Source organism: Pomacea canaliculata, linkage group LG7 (assembly GCF_003073045.1).
Source record: "Pomacea canaliculata isolate SZHN2017 linkage group LG7, ASM307304v1, whole genome shotgun sequence".
In the NCBI taxonomy this organism is placed as follows: domain Eukaryota; kingdom Metazoa; phylum Mollusca; class Gastropoda; order Architaenioglossa; family Ampullariidae; genus Pomacea; species Pomacea canaliculata.
The window spans coordinates 24,946,961-24,963,462 of record NC_037596.1 but is presented as its reverse complement, the minus strand read 5'-3'; the positions used below and the strand labels follow the sequence as shown (position 1 = coordinate 24,963,462).

The 16,502-nt window shown below is 38.5% G+C and overlaps 1 protein-coding gene across 2 annotated transcripts; it reads right to left on the bottom strand.

Annotated features, from left to right (window-relative positions):
• Window positions 1–338: 338 nt before the first annotated feature.
• Window positions 339–15,787, bottom strand: LOC112568074 (hemicentin-1-like). Of its 2 annotated transcripts, none has more exons than XM_025245101.1 (13): window positions 15,644–15,787; window positions 12,949–13,366; window positions 12,404–12,736; window positions 11,491–11,778; window positions 10,536–10,835; window positions 9,512–9,799; window positions 7,388–7,702; window positions 6,428–6,715; window positions 5,917–6,228; window positions 5,341–5,631; window positions 2,100–2,411; window positions 1,467–1,598; window positions 339–563 (listed from the first exon to the last, which is right to left on the bottom strand). In XM_025245101.1, exons 2-13 carry the CDS (start codon window positions 13,007–13,009, stop codon window positions 538–540), a joined length of 2,946 nt encoding a protein of 981 aa, XP_025100886.1. In that variant the 5' UTR covers window positions 13,010–13,366; window positions 15,644–15,787; the 3' UTR covers window positions 339–537. The 2 variants fall into 2 exon arrangements, with proteins under 2 accessions (XP_025100886.1, XP_025100887.1); XM_025245102.1 differs by lacking the exon at window positions 15,644–15,787 and adding an exon at window positions 14,431–14,449.
• Window positions 15,788–16,502: the final 715 nt, after the last annotated feature.

Sequence of the window (16,502 nt, the reverse complement as noted above, 5' to 3'; positions counted from 1 at the left end):
CGCAAGCCATGCAATGGTACACAGAGTAACAAAATCTTTGATTATTTTAATAATATAGAAATCATGGGACAAATACATGCAGCAAGATCAAATATTGTAAAAAAAAAAGTATAAACATACAAACCCTTAAACTAACGCATTAAAAATACTTTTGCAATTCTGCTGTCAGAGTTAATGAAATAACTTGTTTAAGAGCTATTTACTTTTTAATATAAAGTTTTTATGCCGCTTCAAAGCTCGCGCGCACACACACACATGCACGCACACACCCAATAAAAATGGCCTTTCTCTCAGAAGACTTACACATGTCGTCCTTGATATTGATAACAAAACTAAAATTATAGTTCTAAATTTACTTTCTGTCTTGGACTTTCAGCATCAATTATCCTCTTTTAAGTCTTTAAGTTTGCAATGCAATTTGCTCATTGGCATGGACATTTATGGTTTTATTCGTTGATTGAATAGGAAAAATGCAAAATATTAAAGCTCTACGAACGACTCTTTTTGCCCAGAGCATATTGATGTTCTCTTTTGGATTTAATGAAGTGAATGGTTCCCTTTGTCTGCCCAAAACAGAAACATGAAAAAGTTAGAAAAAAAGTCTGCACGCACATGTCCTTTATATAATCATGTTTACACCTCTTAATAAATAATAACATCATTTCCTTAGCACCTTTCCACATTCATGCAGGCTCGCCCAGCTTTACAAATAACACCTAGACTTAAAATTACTGCTAGGGACACAATGTTGTTGTTGTTGTTGTTGTTGTTGTTGTTGTTGCTGCTGCTGCTGCTGCTGCTGCTGCTGCTAGACTTGCAGTATCTATCTAAATGGGCTTTTCTGTCTCGACTAGACTTCTCCTCTATCCTAAAGGTAGATTTAAAAAAAAATTATCATTGCCTCCCTGCTTACATATCTGTATCTAGTCTTTGTCCCGCCTGGTTTTCCTGCTGGCTTTTATTCTTTTTCTCTACTCTTTTGTGCAGTTTAATGTGTGTGTGTGTGTGTGTGTCTGTTTTGTGAGACCATACAGTTTGAAACCCTATATTTTACCTAAACTCACACGAATTTTTGAGTAACCATGCCAGATTACAACCAAGCTTAATCGCCTTTTCAATCAAGCAGTAACAGTTGTGTATGTGATAAAATGTTATAGTTTTAATCACACGATTTCTCCAAAATCGGGTTCTTCATCTCTTACAATAAGTGTCAAATAAAAAAGATAAATGTTAGCAATGAAACTAAATTAATACGAATTTTTTATGAATTTCATAATCCAATTAGAATAAAGGTGACTCAAATACAGAAGAGGAAAAAAAGACATTTTTTAGGTACGGGGTATCACTAACACAGTCGAATACTTTGTGTATGAAACTGTCATAAGGCAGAGAAAAAAACAGTACTAGTTTTACTAACAGTATTGCTTCTAACCTTCAATAAAAGCAAAATAATAAAGAAGACGTACTCTGTCTATGCACTGCAATGGCAACGGCGATAATGATGATGCTGATGGCTACCATGACACCCACAATTATGCCGGCGAATTCCCCAGTCGATAGGTTAGAGCCTTGGGTGCTTCCAGAAACAGATTTTTCCGCTGTAGAAAAAAAAAAAACAACACAAAAAAACACAAAAAAAAAACCAAACAAACAAACAAACAAAACAAAAAAAAAAAAAAACAACAACACGGTAATATTTATGTTTTTCTTGGAAAACATGCTACAGACTTATTTACATCACTTTTTATTGCCCAAAAGGTATGCGTAGTGTACTTGAATAATCATTTGTCGGACTTGTTCATGTTGTCGGACTAGAAAACAGGATCAGTCGTACTCTTTGTATTTTGCCAACCTATGGTTTAGGAGAATATTGCTTACAAAGCAATTGTGAATTTATTTTTATTTATTGAATTGTCATAATACGTATCACTGATTTGAGAAGATTTCGTTACAGGGTATTATTTAGGAGTCTAGCAAATGTGTGTTTATCTCACCCAAAGCCCTGCCTGTAAGAGTTTTGTTCTTCAAAAAATACATGACATCTCTTTTTTCTAACTGTTGTAAGAAACTGTGTAAGAAACTGTTTCGGAATCCCTCACCTGACACCCAGAATAAGTAGTCGGAAGAACCCATTTGGTTGCCGACGGCCAGTTTGTACTCGCCTTCCTCTAATGTTTGATTGGTTGATAAATGACACGTGACAACATTCTCAAGGAGTCTGTCTTGCTCGCAGCTTGTCGTGAAAACACCAGCCGGGATTTCTTTGTCTTCTCGAGGGATAGCATCTGAGTGGTAGGTGTAAGTGAACCTGTCAGGAACCGGGTGGGCAATCAGTCGAATATATAACCCGCCTGGAGAAAGTGTCTCAAGTACACTTTGAGGTGTGCTGAAAGAAAAAGGTCTTGGCGCACCTGTAATTAATGAATAAAAAATATATATTTAAATTTTAAGGAAAAATGTTTGTGTAGTTAAGTGAGTGCAAAGATAGATCAGAGAAGGTACAGGGAAAAAAGAGGGAAAACAAAATTTTAAAAAAGGAGAGAAAGAAAGCATCGGAAGAATTGATGTTTCAGTGTGTGTGTGTGTGTAAAAAAATTTTAAAGCTTTTTTCCTGTCTACTGTTTTGCAGCATAAGATCGATGTTATTCTTGTTCTAGGCAATCATTAAAAAAGAAAACTCAAGCCCACTGAGTTAGCTCTTCGAGTGACAGAAAAAAAGATCTCGTTCTTTAAGCTGTACTACTGTCCGTTAGTTTATAAATTTAATTTTTTGAATGTACTTTTGAACCAAAAAATAAATAAATAAAAAATCAAGTAACGAATTACACAGATTATAGAAATGACGGTGTAGTCAAGGGAGAGAATAAGAGATATACTGCTAGCACACCTATACTGAGGTTGTTTCCCTTTAACTACTCCTCGGGAGGTCATGCCAGACAACCTCGACAGTAGTATACAGTTCTTTCTGAGCTAGTTTTCACATCTCACATAAGTCTACTTTGACTGGAATAATCCAAACCTACTTCCCATAAATGTCTACACAGCAATAATAAACATCACACTACAACCATAGTGATCTACAGTTCGCACTACAGTGCAGTTGTCTACACAAGCCAAAAATTCACCCTGCTTTAGTCTACTCATCCCTGCACCTGTCTATATCTCCACACCCTGGTGTTTTACAGGTTCACTCTCGTAAAATATGGTGCAGGACTATGGTGATTAGATGAGGCATCTCAACACTGTGAAGAAATTCACTTTTTTTTTTCCTTAATTTTTTTTGGGGGGTGGGTGGGTGGGTGGGGAGAGTAGATAGGCGCATTCCAAATGATCTAGTTTAAGGTGAATTACAGGCACCCAATAGCATTAAATTCAGTGACTAGATGTATTTGTTACTTTTTGAAACCTATTTGAATGAATGATGATAGGTTGTCTCGTAAAGTTTACAAAATGCTTTATGATTTAGATGTAAAGGGGATAAATAAACTGGGTACCTCATATTAGAACAAAGTTATTTTTCTCTTGTGTTTGGCTTTGTGTGGATGAATCAGGGGATACAATATGTAGGTAAATTAAAACAACGACAAGTTTTGTGTAGATGAGAGAAATATGCAGATCACACTAACAGTAGTGAGAGGTTTTCTTGATATTCTGCGTACTGCAGCTCACACACTGTTCAAAATATTCAAAAATGAATTTTGAGTACTATTTAATGACGGTTTGGCCTACATTTAGCCTTGACAACATTTCATACAAAGAAAATGGTGCATAAATTTTTTTTTTAAGATCAACTAATGAAACAACTTGTAAGGAATCTGACATTGCATATTGCTTTCAGACAATCAACATTTGAAGACTAATCTATGTATATAGGTAATTGATTTAAAGGGATTTTTGTAATTTACGGCTGTTATATCTATGTACTATTGACTGTAACATTGTATTTTCTTCATTGCTTGCTCTTCTTCTATGGGGCAATGGCCCTTCAATAAATAATCTTAACCCATCGCCACATGTTGTCACTGTTTTGTTGGCCAAAGCAAACTATTGCATCGACCCCAGGAAGAGTGCAGCAGCTGCTGTATAATTCTATCATAAACAAATCAGTATAGCAGCCACAACAGGCTAACGATACCCTTAACCACCATTCCAAACCGAAATAAACAGTTTATGTTGCCGGTAGAACCTATGCAATCAAACTGACACAACAAGCGGTTTTTTTTCTTTTTCTTCAAATCATCATCCTGGTAGGGATGGGCAAGGCGTGCAACTGTTAACATTCTTCTTGCATCGCCGCATCAAGTCCTCGCTATCATTAATAACAGGTGCTTTTAGTGATATCCGTGCTGCACCCTTAAGGTAAAGGTAATGTACCCCCATGACCCCAGGTCGAGGAAGAGTGAACTGTTAAAAACCTCACTTTTCTCAGGACAAGCTTTTATGTGAGGGCGGAGTCCATCTCCTCTCCGTCGCTGCCTCACTTTCCCCCAACTCTCTGTGCAGTCATGCACCTGTGCATTTCTATGAAAGGTGAAGAATAAATAATCTCCTACTCTAGCGATTTCAAACAACAGTGAACTGCGAATGGTTCACAGTAAAAAAAAGGAAACGGCCAATTCTCTCCTTCACTTGGAATTCAGTTTCCCAGAAAGTTAGACAAGAAGACAGAATTGGTGAGGTAGAAATGACGGAGTTAAGTTTTCCTGACCCGGAGAAGGTGAGCCTTTGTGCTTAATAAACTCAAGGGGCCATAGTTATGAATATAAGAAGAGGTAAATTTACCTCATAAGTAACTATCTCAAGAAAGTGTTCACGAGTCCTGTAAGACGCTTGAGATTCATTTGTCGCCTTATAATCCACTGTCCCAAGTTCTTACGATTGAGATCTTGAAAAAGCTGTAGCTATTAACTGTCTCTAGCGAGTAGATAACATCTTGCTTACAACTAGCATACCTGTCTAAAGCTACTCCTGGTAAAAATTACTATTCTTGTGTGGGGGGAAATGAAGGAGCTATTTGTGCAAGAGATTCGTAGGTAAAAAGGACACTTTATATAAAAACATCCCTTTTGTTAATAATAACTGTCTCTGCTGAATACTGTATCTAGCGGATCGCTTAAACCTTAGTGTACAGTAATGTTTGATTTGTGTGTGTGTGTAAAAATGAACTACGAGCTTTCTAAATCATGTTAATATATAAGCAAAATTAATAATTATTCTATTATATTTATATATCCAATTTTCAGAAGAAATAAAAATAAGATAATATAAAACTACCAGCCACTAACAGCCTTATTTACATGAGTGTGAACAAAACTTATTTCGTGCATGCAGGTAACTCACAATTGACTATTAGGTGACGTAGCATCTTGTCCGGTGTCCCAACACCATTGTCGGCAGCACAGGTGTAAGGGCCCATCATTTCGCACACAGCTGGCGGCAGACTGAACTTAACCTCACCGGCGGAGACGGAGGATGCGAGCACAGCGCCGTCTGGCTGCGTTAGCTTTATGGTGGGCAGGGGTTTGCCCGAAACTTTACATTCCAGCTCAACTGACACAGCCTCACTCTCGTTGACGACTAAAACTTTGGAAGCGATGTTGTTGAGGGTAAAACTTGCAACAGCTGCACTTTCTACAACACAAAAAATGAGTTTATTTATTTTAAATGTATTTTTTTTAAACTGTAAAATATTATTTATATATATATCTTTGAACATGTTTTTTAATTTTTAAATGTATCATGATCGATCTGACTTTCAACATCTATAATCACAAAAAGACAAATCACATCATTTGACTAATAAGTATCTTTCTTCAGCACACACAAAAAAAATAAAAAAATAAAAAAAGGAAAATTTGTAGTTTATTATCTGGACAAATTCACGGCATATCAAAGGTAAGAAATACGGGTACACACCTGCATTTTCAAGCTGAAGGGCAAAGACGAGACTACCATAGGGGTTAGTAAAGATAACATCGTACAATCCGTCATCCAAGGGCTGCAGCCGTTTGATCAAACACAACACAATGTAAGTTAGATTTAAGTCCCTTTCGCAAGTTGTCTCGAATAAGCCGGTTGCAAGAATTCCGTCCTTTGAGCCTGTTTCATCTCTGTAAATGTAGGAAGAGACTGAGGGAACAGGATTGGCTATCAGCTCCACTTGCATGGTCGTGCCGTTGAGTCGGGGTATCTCATCTAAATCATCAGTACCAATCCTTCGTGGACCGCCTAAACACGCACACATTGAATTACCAAATACCTATCGTCGATAAACCCTCTTAATTCTTTATGGTAACGCAGATGAAATGTGTTTTAAGCGACAAAATATTATCTACAAAAATATCAGTGTCAATCCTCATTTACAGGAGTTGGAGTGCATAAAAGAAAAAGATAAGCAAAATTCATGTGCAGTAAGTTAAACACTCACAATTAATGTTTAAGAACCGCTCCATCTGGTCTGCAGTATCCACCCCGTTGTCAGCAACGCACGTGTAAAGTCCCATGTTTTCACACCTGACGAACGCCAAGGTGTGTAACAGCCGATAAGCGCTCTTGACGGAGGTCATGGCTGCTCCACCTGGTTGCCTTAGCAACAATGTCGGCTTGGGGTAACCCATAGCTTCGCAGGTAATGTTTATCGACTGTTGGTCCTCCTCGCTGACAGTCAGCGAATTGTTGGCACCGTTAAAGCTGAGCAGGGTTACTTTTGCTGGGGCTGAAAATTAGCAAAACTAAAAAGAAATTAAGCTTGTTAAGATGAAGGAACATTGTTTTTGTCTGTTCATGTAAAATAATTTTTGCGGGGAAGATGTGGTTGTGAGGAGGTTACAATGAACAAAATGTGCCCTTTGCAAACAATGTGTGTGTGTGTGTTATACCATTTCCTCTAACGCATATTTCTGCTGTAATGTATGTTAAGCAAAATGACAGAAAGGGATTACAGGGCAGGTTAATTTGTCTCTTAGGCCAAGCAAGCAAATGAGATTATATTACAGTCAACCATGTATAAGAGAAACAGAACAGCATGCCCCAGAGGAAGTTTAAAACAGGTCGGCAGAAACATTCATGCTCTAGGAGAATGATAGGGAAATAAGTTCATCTTAATTTTCCTCATGCATGACGGTAGCTGTCTTCATCTGTCAGCATGCTTGGAGCCTTTTTAGCGCAGATATTTTATTAAAGTAAAGAAAACTGTAGCTGAAACAAATGTATTGTCAAATAAAGACGGAACTTTCTTCCACAAATGCACAAATTATTTCCGGTAAAGTTCTAGTAAAGTGCAATTTTTAATATCTGGATACCGTTTCTTCAAGTCTGACCTCTTCTATTTAACCACAGAAAGACAGATAAGCACACAGACTGAAAACAATAGAAATGTGTATCATACCTTGAAACAAAACTTTGAAGACGTATTCAAGCCCGCCAAAAGGGTTGGATATGTTCACTCGATACACTCCATTTTCTAAACGTGTCTTTGGCCTTATTATGCACGTGCTGACATACTCTCGTTCAGAATCCTCTTTGCAGCTGATGTTCACAATGTCATCAACAATAATCGATGCTTCATTGGTCATATCGATTCCCTGATATGTAAATGTAAAGTTGGTGGGCGGTGGGATGGCGATGATTTCTAGACTCAGTTCTGTCTCCAGAATCTGAGGGCTACTGCTGCTTTTGTCTCTTGGAGAATACCTTGGCGCACCTGAAAATAAAGACCAGTTCTGAAGATATCAGACCATTTAAAAATTAGATTACTTTGGTTCAAATCATAAAAGAAAATACTGAATGCAGATTGTAAAGAAATATTCATGTTGTAATGTGTAAGCGCGTAGGAAGATAAAACTTGTAGAATTTGACACTGAATACAGTCTGATCACAAATATTCACATGGTGTGATGTGTGAGAGTTGGATGGTGAAGAAAGATCAACTCCGCCAAAATAAAGGAAATTGTGTGATGTCTGTCTCCCCCTCCCCCGTGTGTAGTTCTTCTGGAAAAAATGTATGCACTCTTCGGTTGCTTTTGCAATGTTCTCGTCTGCCTTGAAATGTTTGAGGAGGATGTTTGTTGAAACCAATTTGTTTTACATCCTGTCAAGATTCTCGATTAAGTTTAATACATCTCATGCTAAAAGCTTTGCACTATTCCTTAACACTCGCCCTATTCATGCGTAACGAAACAGGGGGTTAGGGAGGGTTGGTATATCTGAGCATGAGGGTGTGGAAGGGGTTTGACCTCGGTCAGTATTCTTGTTTTTTCTGACAAACAAATGCCTCGGAAAAGAATATCAAGGCTTTACAGATCAAGAAATCAAATTTTAAGTTTGCAATATACTATTCCCAGGCCTTGTCAAGCGGGTGGCGCTTGGTTTTCGAAAGCTTGCCGGATACTGATTTGCTTGGCCGACGAGAAGGATGTGCATCGAGGCATGATGATCTATGTATGGTCTTATCTGCCATTAGGTAAAAGATGGTCTGCACACAATTCCTCACTGACAGTGAAGAGGGAGGTATGTGACCAGCATGTGGACTTTTGGAATGTGTGCAATCCCAGCCTGCCTGTCCTTTGAATTCCTGTTATACATTCCACAGGTGTCGCTTGCTCCGATCTCTGGGATGGAATGACCGTTTTTTCATGGTCTGCTCATGCGCATAAAGACCACGTTCATTACCGTAGCTGTTTGCTTTCTTTCCTCTGTAATATCTTTCCTTATTTCTAGAAACAGTTCTGATCACATGATCAACCAATATCGTCTCTTCAGAGATTTTGAGACTGTAGTAACTGTAACATTTCTTGAAATATGTAAACAAACAAGTCTTGCACTAACAGGATTTGGTTCTGCTAAGCCAAGATCGTTCTCCTTAATCTGTTTATAAATGCTTACATATTTTTTTCTTTTATTCTTCTACCTGATCCACTAAGACAACATTTAATCTACTCTGTCAGACATCGAAGCGTGCGCGTGAGAAGATTTCTGTGCCAAGACGCCAAGCATGGCATTTGATTCTGTTGGCACTGTCAAAGATGGTTGGCACTGTGTTCAACCATTCGCACTGCTTTTATATCGGCTATTGATTCACAGCGGCTATAACAAGAATTAATGTCACACTCCGTTCTAGGGAAATGACCTTTTTGACCCTGCTTTCAGCCGTCGGAACAGCTGGCATCTGATCAGTCAGAGGACAAAAGCAGGAAATCGTCACACAGACCTCCACTTCTTTTCAGATCATTTGTATTATATATACATTATATTATATATATTATACATATATGCAATAATTCATTTTTTCTGTAATATATTAGTTATATTTCTACAGTAACACTCAGCATTGAAACATACCCTTCTGAGTGTTTACTTGAAAAAAGTTTGATAACCAACAACAAAAGGCACGATTATCAAGCAAAAAAATGTTGACATTTATTTTTAATGAACATTAATGATAAAAAAAAACGTTGCAGAAAATAGAGAAATTTTCCTTATAAGGGCAGCGAAATGGGGAAAAAAGACTTACAGTTTACTGTCAGGTGTTTACGAACTTCATCCCTTGCACCTATTCCGTTTTCAGCAGCACAGGTGTAAACTCCTGTATGTTCGCATATTGCAGATGTAATGAAGTATCCTAATTCCCTTCTGCTTTGAGTCGTAGTCAGTGTATTGTTGTCAGGACCTTTTAGTGTGAGGCTGGGGTCTGGGTATCCATCGGCCTGACATCTGAATGTCACGGTAGTTTTGTCCCTTTCGTTGATGCTCACATCATTGGTGTATCCATTACTAGAAAACATCGTGATCTTTGCAGGGACTGTAGACAAAGAACGCATTCATTTCACATCCGTAGACGCCTATAAATTATCTTCGGTAATTCTCCTTAATAACCAACATTCAGTTCTGAATAGTGTGTTTTTGGATGTCCTCAGAAAGCTACACCTATTGCGTTCGGGTGAGATACAGTTCAACCAAGAACTTGCATTATTCGTGCATGTAAAGTCTCATTGAGAAGCATGTCCTAGCTAACCTGCTTTTTCAATAGGGACCTTACCTATCAAAAAGAGTCGGAGGAGGGATAAAGATGTGGAGCCTTTCCAGAAAATGAGACAGAAATAACCCTCATTCCACAGCGGCTAAAAGGCTGCTAGACTACATTTTTGGTGTTTTAATGTGTGATAAAACTGCCAACAAAACTTCTACGTTTAGCTATTTGAAATTAATAACCCTTGAAAGAAACGAACTTTGTTTTGCATCCCAACCTATATGGGCTTCAAACAATAGACTTTTTCCGACAAACAGACCTATAAACATAGGAAAGTCTACTCTAAATACTGGTGCGAAATTTGTTCTTTCTTTTAATCTTTATTGCTTTCTTCCTTTCTCACCCTCTTTCTCTCTTTCTCTTTCTCCCTTTCCCTTTCTACGGGTTCCAGATGAAGTGTTTGGTCTTCTCAAAAATAGAATGAATAAAGGATCGGTTTAACGAAGATATGAAAGATAAAGGAGAACCCCTGTGGGTAGAGAGGAAGGTTAAACTGAGTAACACTGACTTTCTCTCTGTGTTATGGACCAGGTGGCGGTGGCTGTGTAAAGCTGAGGTTCAGGAGACCAAACTGCAGAACAGATGCAGGCATCCACAAGGTCAGCGGGTACGATGGTCAAGGAACTGGCCACTGTCCCATCTGCTGTGACGTCACTGCGGCTGGCTGCATTCCCCCCGCAAGCGAAGCGCAGAACCGAGACGGGAGGCTTGCCACCTTTGACCCTGCACGTGAGGGTCACGATCTCCCGAGACCGGAAGTCAACGTCTGGCACGTTACTTGATATCACTGGAGGTGTGAAGGGTGGATCTGAAATAAATAAATACATCAAATGTGAATGAATTTATCGATGAATTGATAAGTGAGTTAGTCCCTGAGTCAAAATAAAAGGTACAAGAGATCATTTTTTACTCATTGCTGAAGTTTTGCCTGTATGGAAAAACCACTCAACAGTTACATGTTAATGTTTCTCAAAGGCTGCTTTCCTAACATTATATCTAGAAATGCTTAGTGTAATACACTATACACTATAAAGTATTTTTATATCTCAAAATACTTGGCTGTAGAGGGTATGGTAGTTTTGTTCGTAGTAAGAAGTTTTGTATGAACGAAAGAGATGTTGTTTATCACCCAGCTTATTACAAATACAGTCGATTTAACGTGGTAAGAATGGATTACAGTTTTAATATAGACAATTTTTAAGCATTCAGTAATCTTTAATTATTTACAAATAAACAGAAAAGAAAAGGGATCCATAGTTGACTGACCGTACACGATCCTTAATGTCTAAAACACGGTAAAGGGGCCAAACCTTCTCCATCCTCCCCATATTACCTCCAGTGATAAATCACGCATCATTTTCTTATAAGCGGCAGTATAGTCCCGAGGATCAGAAAGAGCAGATTTCTAAACCTTTTGCTTCAAACGTGGAACAAAGTAACCACCAGGTTACAAAGTCCCTCACATCTCAAACTGACGGCATACGAGGCTGACGCCTCCTCCCTCCCACTGCCATCACTTTTGGAGACATTCGCTGTGCACGTGACCACCTTCCCATCATCCTGTGGAGGTATTGGCGTGAAGATGCACGTGCTGCCATCCGAGGCCTGGGCATCACACTTGACATTACTCCACATGAAACGTACGTCAGTGACGAGGCCGGTGACAGTGCACTTCAAGGTGACGGAAGCTGTTCCGTTGGTTATAATGACGTCAGGTCCAGTGACGAATACGAACACGTTAGATTTGTCGTCTGCAAAGTAAACCAGAGTAAAGTTTGTTCAGTCAACCAGAGACATTACAATACAATTATTCTTTTTGCTCGAAGGATGATTTACTCTCTCCATTTAAGTCTAGAAAGGGTTGCTACATCATATCTGTGTTTGAAATTACTAGCTAAATATTTTTAAATGTTTTCATATGACTTTTTTGAATAGGGAGCTTAGAAAAGACAGGGAGAAACAACAAAACAATAAAGAAACAATGAAAGGTGAAAAACAGCAAGCAAACAAACAAACAAACAAACAAACAAACAAACAAACAAGGAATTAGCGAATAAGTAAATGAACTAAGGAACAAAGAAACAGTAAAAGATAACAAACAAACAAAGAAGGAATCAATAATTAAATAAACAAAGGAATAGAGAAACAGTGAAAGATAAAAAAACAAACAAAAGAAAAAGGAGTGAATGCATATATAAATGAAAAGATAGACGTCTAGGAAAGGGAAACACACACAAACAGAGAGAGCTTTATGCAAAATTTATGGTCGATTACATAAAATGTGCTTTTTTACAGTTACTCTATAAGCTCAGTTATTATTAAAACAGATGAAGGCTTAAAATAATCACTTTATTAGTATACTATCCATATACTTACACACAACTTTAATGTTACAGAACTGCGTGTTCGCATCATCATCACCCGAACAGGAGATCGTCTGATCATCCAAAGAACCAACATTCTGAATGACCCTGACAGCACTGAAGGTAGGTGAAGGTCGGGTCACCATGAAGCCACTGTTCTCAGTCTGGCACTGGACCTCACCTGACCGACAAACACCTATTGGCTGCTTGACACCACTGAGCAGCACAAGAGACCACTTGACCGTGTCGCCAGTAACAAATCCTTGGCAGGTAATCGTAAACATTTCAGATTCTTTGAGCTGCATCCATCCTCGGTCAACACACTGAGGTAGCTGCAGTGCTGATGCTAAAGAACAAAACATTTGTCAATGAATGCTACAGAATGTCAGGTTATATTTACATCTTTAGCCGTTATTGTCTAAACACGACACAAAATAACCACACAAATATTAAATAATATATATTATAGCAAGAGAACATTACACAGTGAGAAAACAAAAGAAGCGGATGAGAAAATGTTTTACGTATACTTATTATACATACAAAATTCAAACATACCTGAAAACAGGATAAAGATTATAAATCCTGATTGCTGCCTCATTCTTGATTGTCGACACATGTTCAAATATTGTGTGAACAGGCGTGAACCACACGTGCGACACTCAGCCCTGTGTTGGAGAAACAGTCCAGCCTGCCCCACCCAACCAACAGCTGTGTATACGTCCGTACAAAAGGTAACTCTTCAGTGGAGTCCAAACCGGTTTTTCGTTGGAGGAAGGTGAGCACGCTGTTGTCATTAATTTTGTGGCGCCCACCTGCCACGTGAGAAGCTATTTTGCTGAGCCATTGTTTAATTCATTCTTTTTGCACTCCCATGATTCATAGCGCCTCGGCTGACAGATTTAAAGGTGTAGTAGGGAAGAATATCTTTGATAATAAATAGGTGACATTCGGGTACTGATATTATTTCATAAATCTGGAACAGGACAAGCAACACACACATCAGAGTTAAACAGGTATACGCTTACCTTGTCAAGGCCAAAAGTAAAAGATTGAGCTAAAAATGTAAATTATTTCAATTTTGTGGACAAACTTACGACTTTGATATTTTTTTTCTTGTTTATGATAGTGGTGTTTCGACAGCGGAAAGGAGTTATTAGACTACTTCTTGATGAGCAGTAGCTTTGTCAGGGGCACGAATTATCACCCCTGACTGTTATAAATGTGTAGACCCTTGTTGTGAATGTAAGATAAAGTATTGTTCACGGTACGCCAGTATTCACACAGCTGTGCCATGCATCAATAGGCCAGTGCGGCAGAAAGACGTGTAAAGTTTGAGAAGGAAAGAGATCGGGAAGAAAACAGTTTCCTGCCCAGCCAAAATTACCTTTATAAATTCCCTATTATCTACTTATATTTTGAAACTTAGAACTATTTAAGTTAAGAGCAAGGAAGCAAGATGCCACGGAGGCCGGCTCTCACTCTCGAACAACACACACACACACGACGTCCGTACGCGTTCTTTCACACACAAAACAGCGATTGCCTGAGGCTGTCCACAAGATGAGTTGCTGAATGGCTCAGGATTTCACAAACTTCAAGTCACATATGCATAAACAATAACCCGCCTCAACACAATATTCTATCGGCGAAACACAGTTATCGGTACATGCAATGTTTACAATCCGGGGTCTTCCCCGATCAGTCGCACTAAAATAACTCTTAGTCTTAATTTTTAATCCTAACCTCCACTCTTAATCTCAATTCTTATCATGTAATTAATAATCGCACCAGCAGTTCGTCCACACACAGCTCCAATTTTATTATTTCATTTACATTTTTTGGCCGCACGAAGCCCACGTACACACGGTACACACTATCTACACACTGCTGAGTGCTTCACCGAAGGCGACAAGATTAGATCTACACGAATCCCCGATCACAAGGGAGCTACTTACCACCATGTACACAAAGGAAAAAAGAAACCTTTTCTAGGCAAGGAATCACTTCTATCATCTACGAAAAAACATGAACACTTACACAACATCCTTCCACTCGCATGTCCGCCAATGCCGTCTGCTTCTCTCTATCTTTTCCTAGAGTGATCTCCCTTTCCTCGCTGACGCTCTCACTCATCAATGCATGTTGTTTACCATTGTAATTTACAAACAGCGAAGGGATTAAACTAACTTTAAAACATGGAGGCACGGACTGATCCGTGACACAAGACCTAAAGAATTAAGTAATAAGCAAATTTTTGATGACATTGTGGGATAGGGATATAGTAGAGTGTGACGCAAAAGTGAAACGAATTTTACATTTATAGAACTAATATAAGTAAATTGATCAGAAATTACTCAGGAGAGACAAATCGAGGAACAATCTACCCAGGCTGGCTGAACGTAGAAACATCTACCGGACTTTATTTTCAATCGACGGTGGGATTACGGGCCAGTAATACAGTGGTTCTCCCCCTAGTTATAGTTTTGAGTTTTATGTTTAAGTTTGTGTCTTGACAGTTTGGTGGTTCTGAGAAGCTTACACAGAGCTTCACTCAGTCTCTTTGAAATTACTTCCCACAAGACCTTTAACATAAATGTATGAAGTCAGAGAGTAAGAGTTGGAGTTGCTCATCTTGTACCTGTTTTATATTAAGCGTGCCTTGATGACTGAATAGAAGTTTATGTATTATGTATGATTAATCCATCAAGCATTTATGTATTTTATTTTAACTAATCGCAATATGCCTTTCTTTTTTTGCTGAAATGTAAAATAAGGTATACGAGAAAGTAGGCGTGATGGATGATAAGTGTCTGTCCGTGCATTAGAAATGTCAAGTAGAAAAACATACTCGTTTGCTAATATTATGCATAATCAGTGTATATGAATGGAAGATATGACTGAAAAGGTCTATGGTTTATAATGTAATTATGTCCGTAGTCGAGCGAGAAGTATACGATGATCTCTCTCTCATACACACACACATGCTAACAGAGACTTCAATAGGTATAAGAATAAAATATAAAATTTAGAATTTTGCTTATAGCTTGTTATTCTTGTTCAACCTAAATACCGAAGAAGCATCTTCTTAGGAAGATGCGACATCACAAAGGTCATGTTTTAAGTTAAGAGCTATATTTTTCTTTTACGGTCTAAGTTTCACATAGTCGCAGCGTGTTTACCTGATGTTTGGGCAACACGCTTCCTGTCTAAACATTGCCTTGCTTTCAGAATAATTTAATGGTAGGCTTACCTGAGGAACAAATGTCAGCATATATGAATGAGGTCAGCTTGCATCTGGTCTTATAGGTGTAACGATTCGCGTTTCAATGTGAATGCTATTTTTTGCGATACCAGGTGAGAGCGTCACTCGAATGCTGACGCAATCTTCACGCGGATCATTTTGCGTCATTCAATGGGGTTTTGACGTACGGAAGTTGGCGAGGCGTAACTACGGTGACTGCAGACAATTGAGGTGGGAGCCATGCCGAGATTATGATTCGTCGGCATGGATTCCACGAAGGGTCGCTAAGCAGTCGTCATAGTTACCCGGTAGCCATGTGCTTCATTGACCAAGGGGACAATATGTTTCCCAGGACAGTTAGAGACGAGCAACTCGAGGTGACGAATAATCAGAAATAAGTAAATAAAACTGAATGAAAGAAGGTAACCATCTGTAGGGAAAAAAAGGAAACAAGGAAGAAAGGAAATATAAACTGGGGCACGACTAGTATTAATTGAAAGTAGATCTCGTTTCTCCCATGATTTTGCTTGCTTTGAAATAAATATGAAGAATCTTGTTTTTAATCAATAAAAGTGTTCAGATTTTTTACATTAATAACAGCCTATCGCATAATATTTATCACATATTCCCCCAGCAATAAAATATGATTATGTACGGCAAAGGGAATTTTGACAGCTTGGAAATATAAAATAAAAGTCCCTTTCTGTGGAGGATATGGTCGATAAAAAGATCAGTATTGTGGAATTTTTTTAAAATTTTGTACACCTGGTGATCAACAGTCTGCCTCTGTATGGAGCAGGACTGATCAATATATGAGCATCCCTCAGGGATTCTGATACAGGGTTCTAGCATTAGACCTGTGTGTATG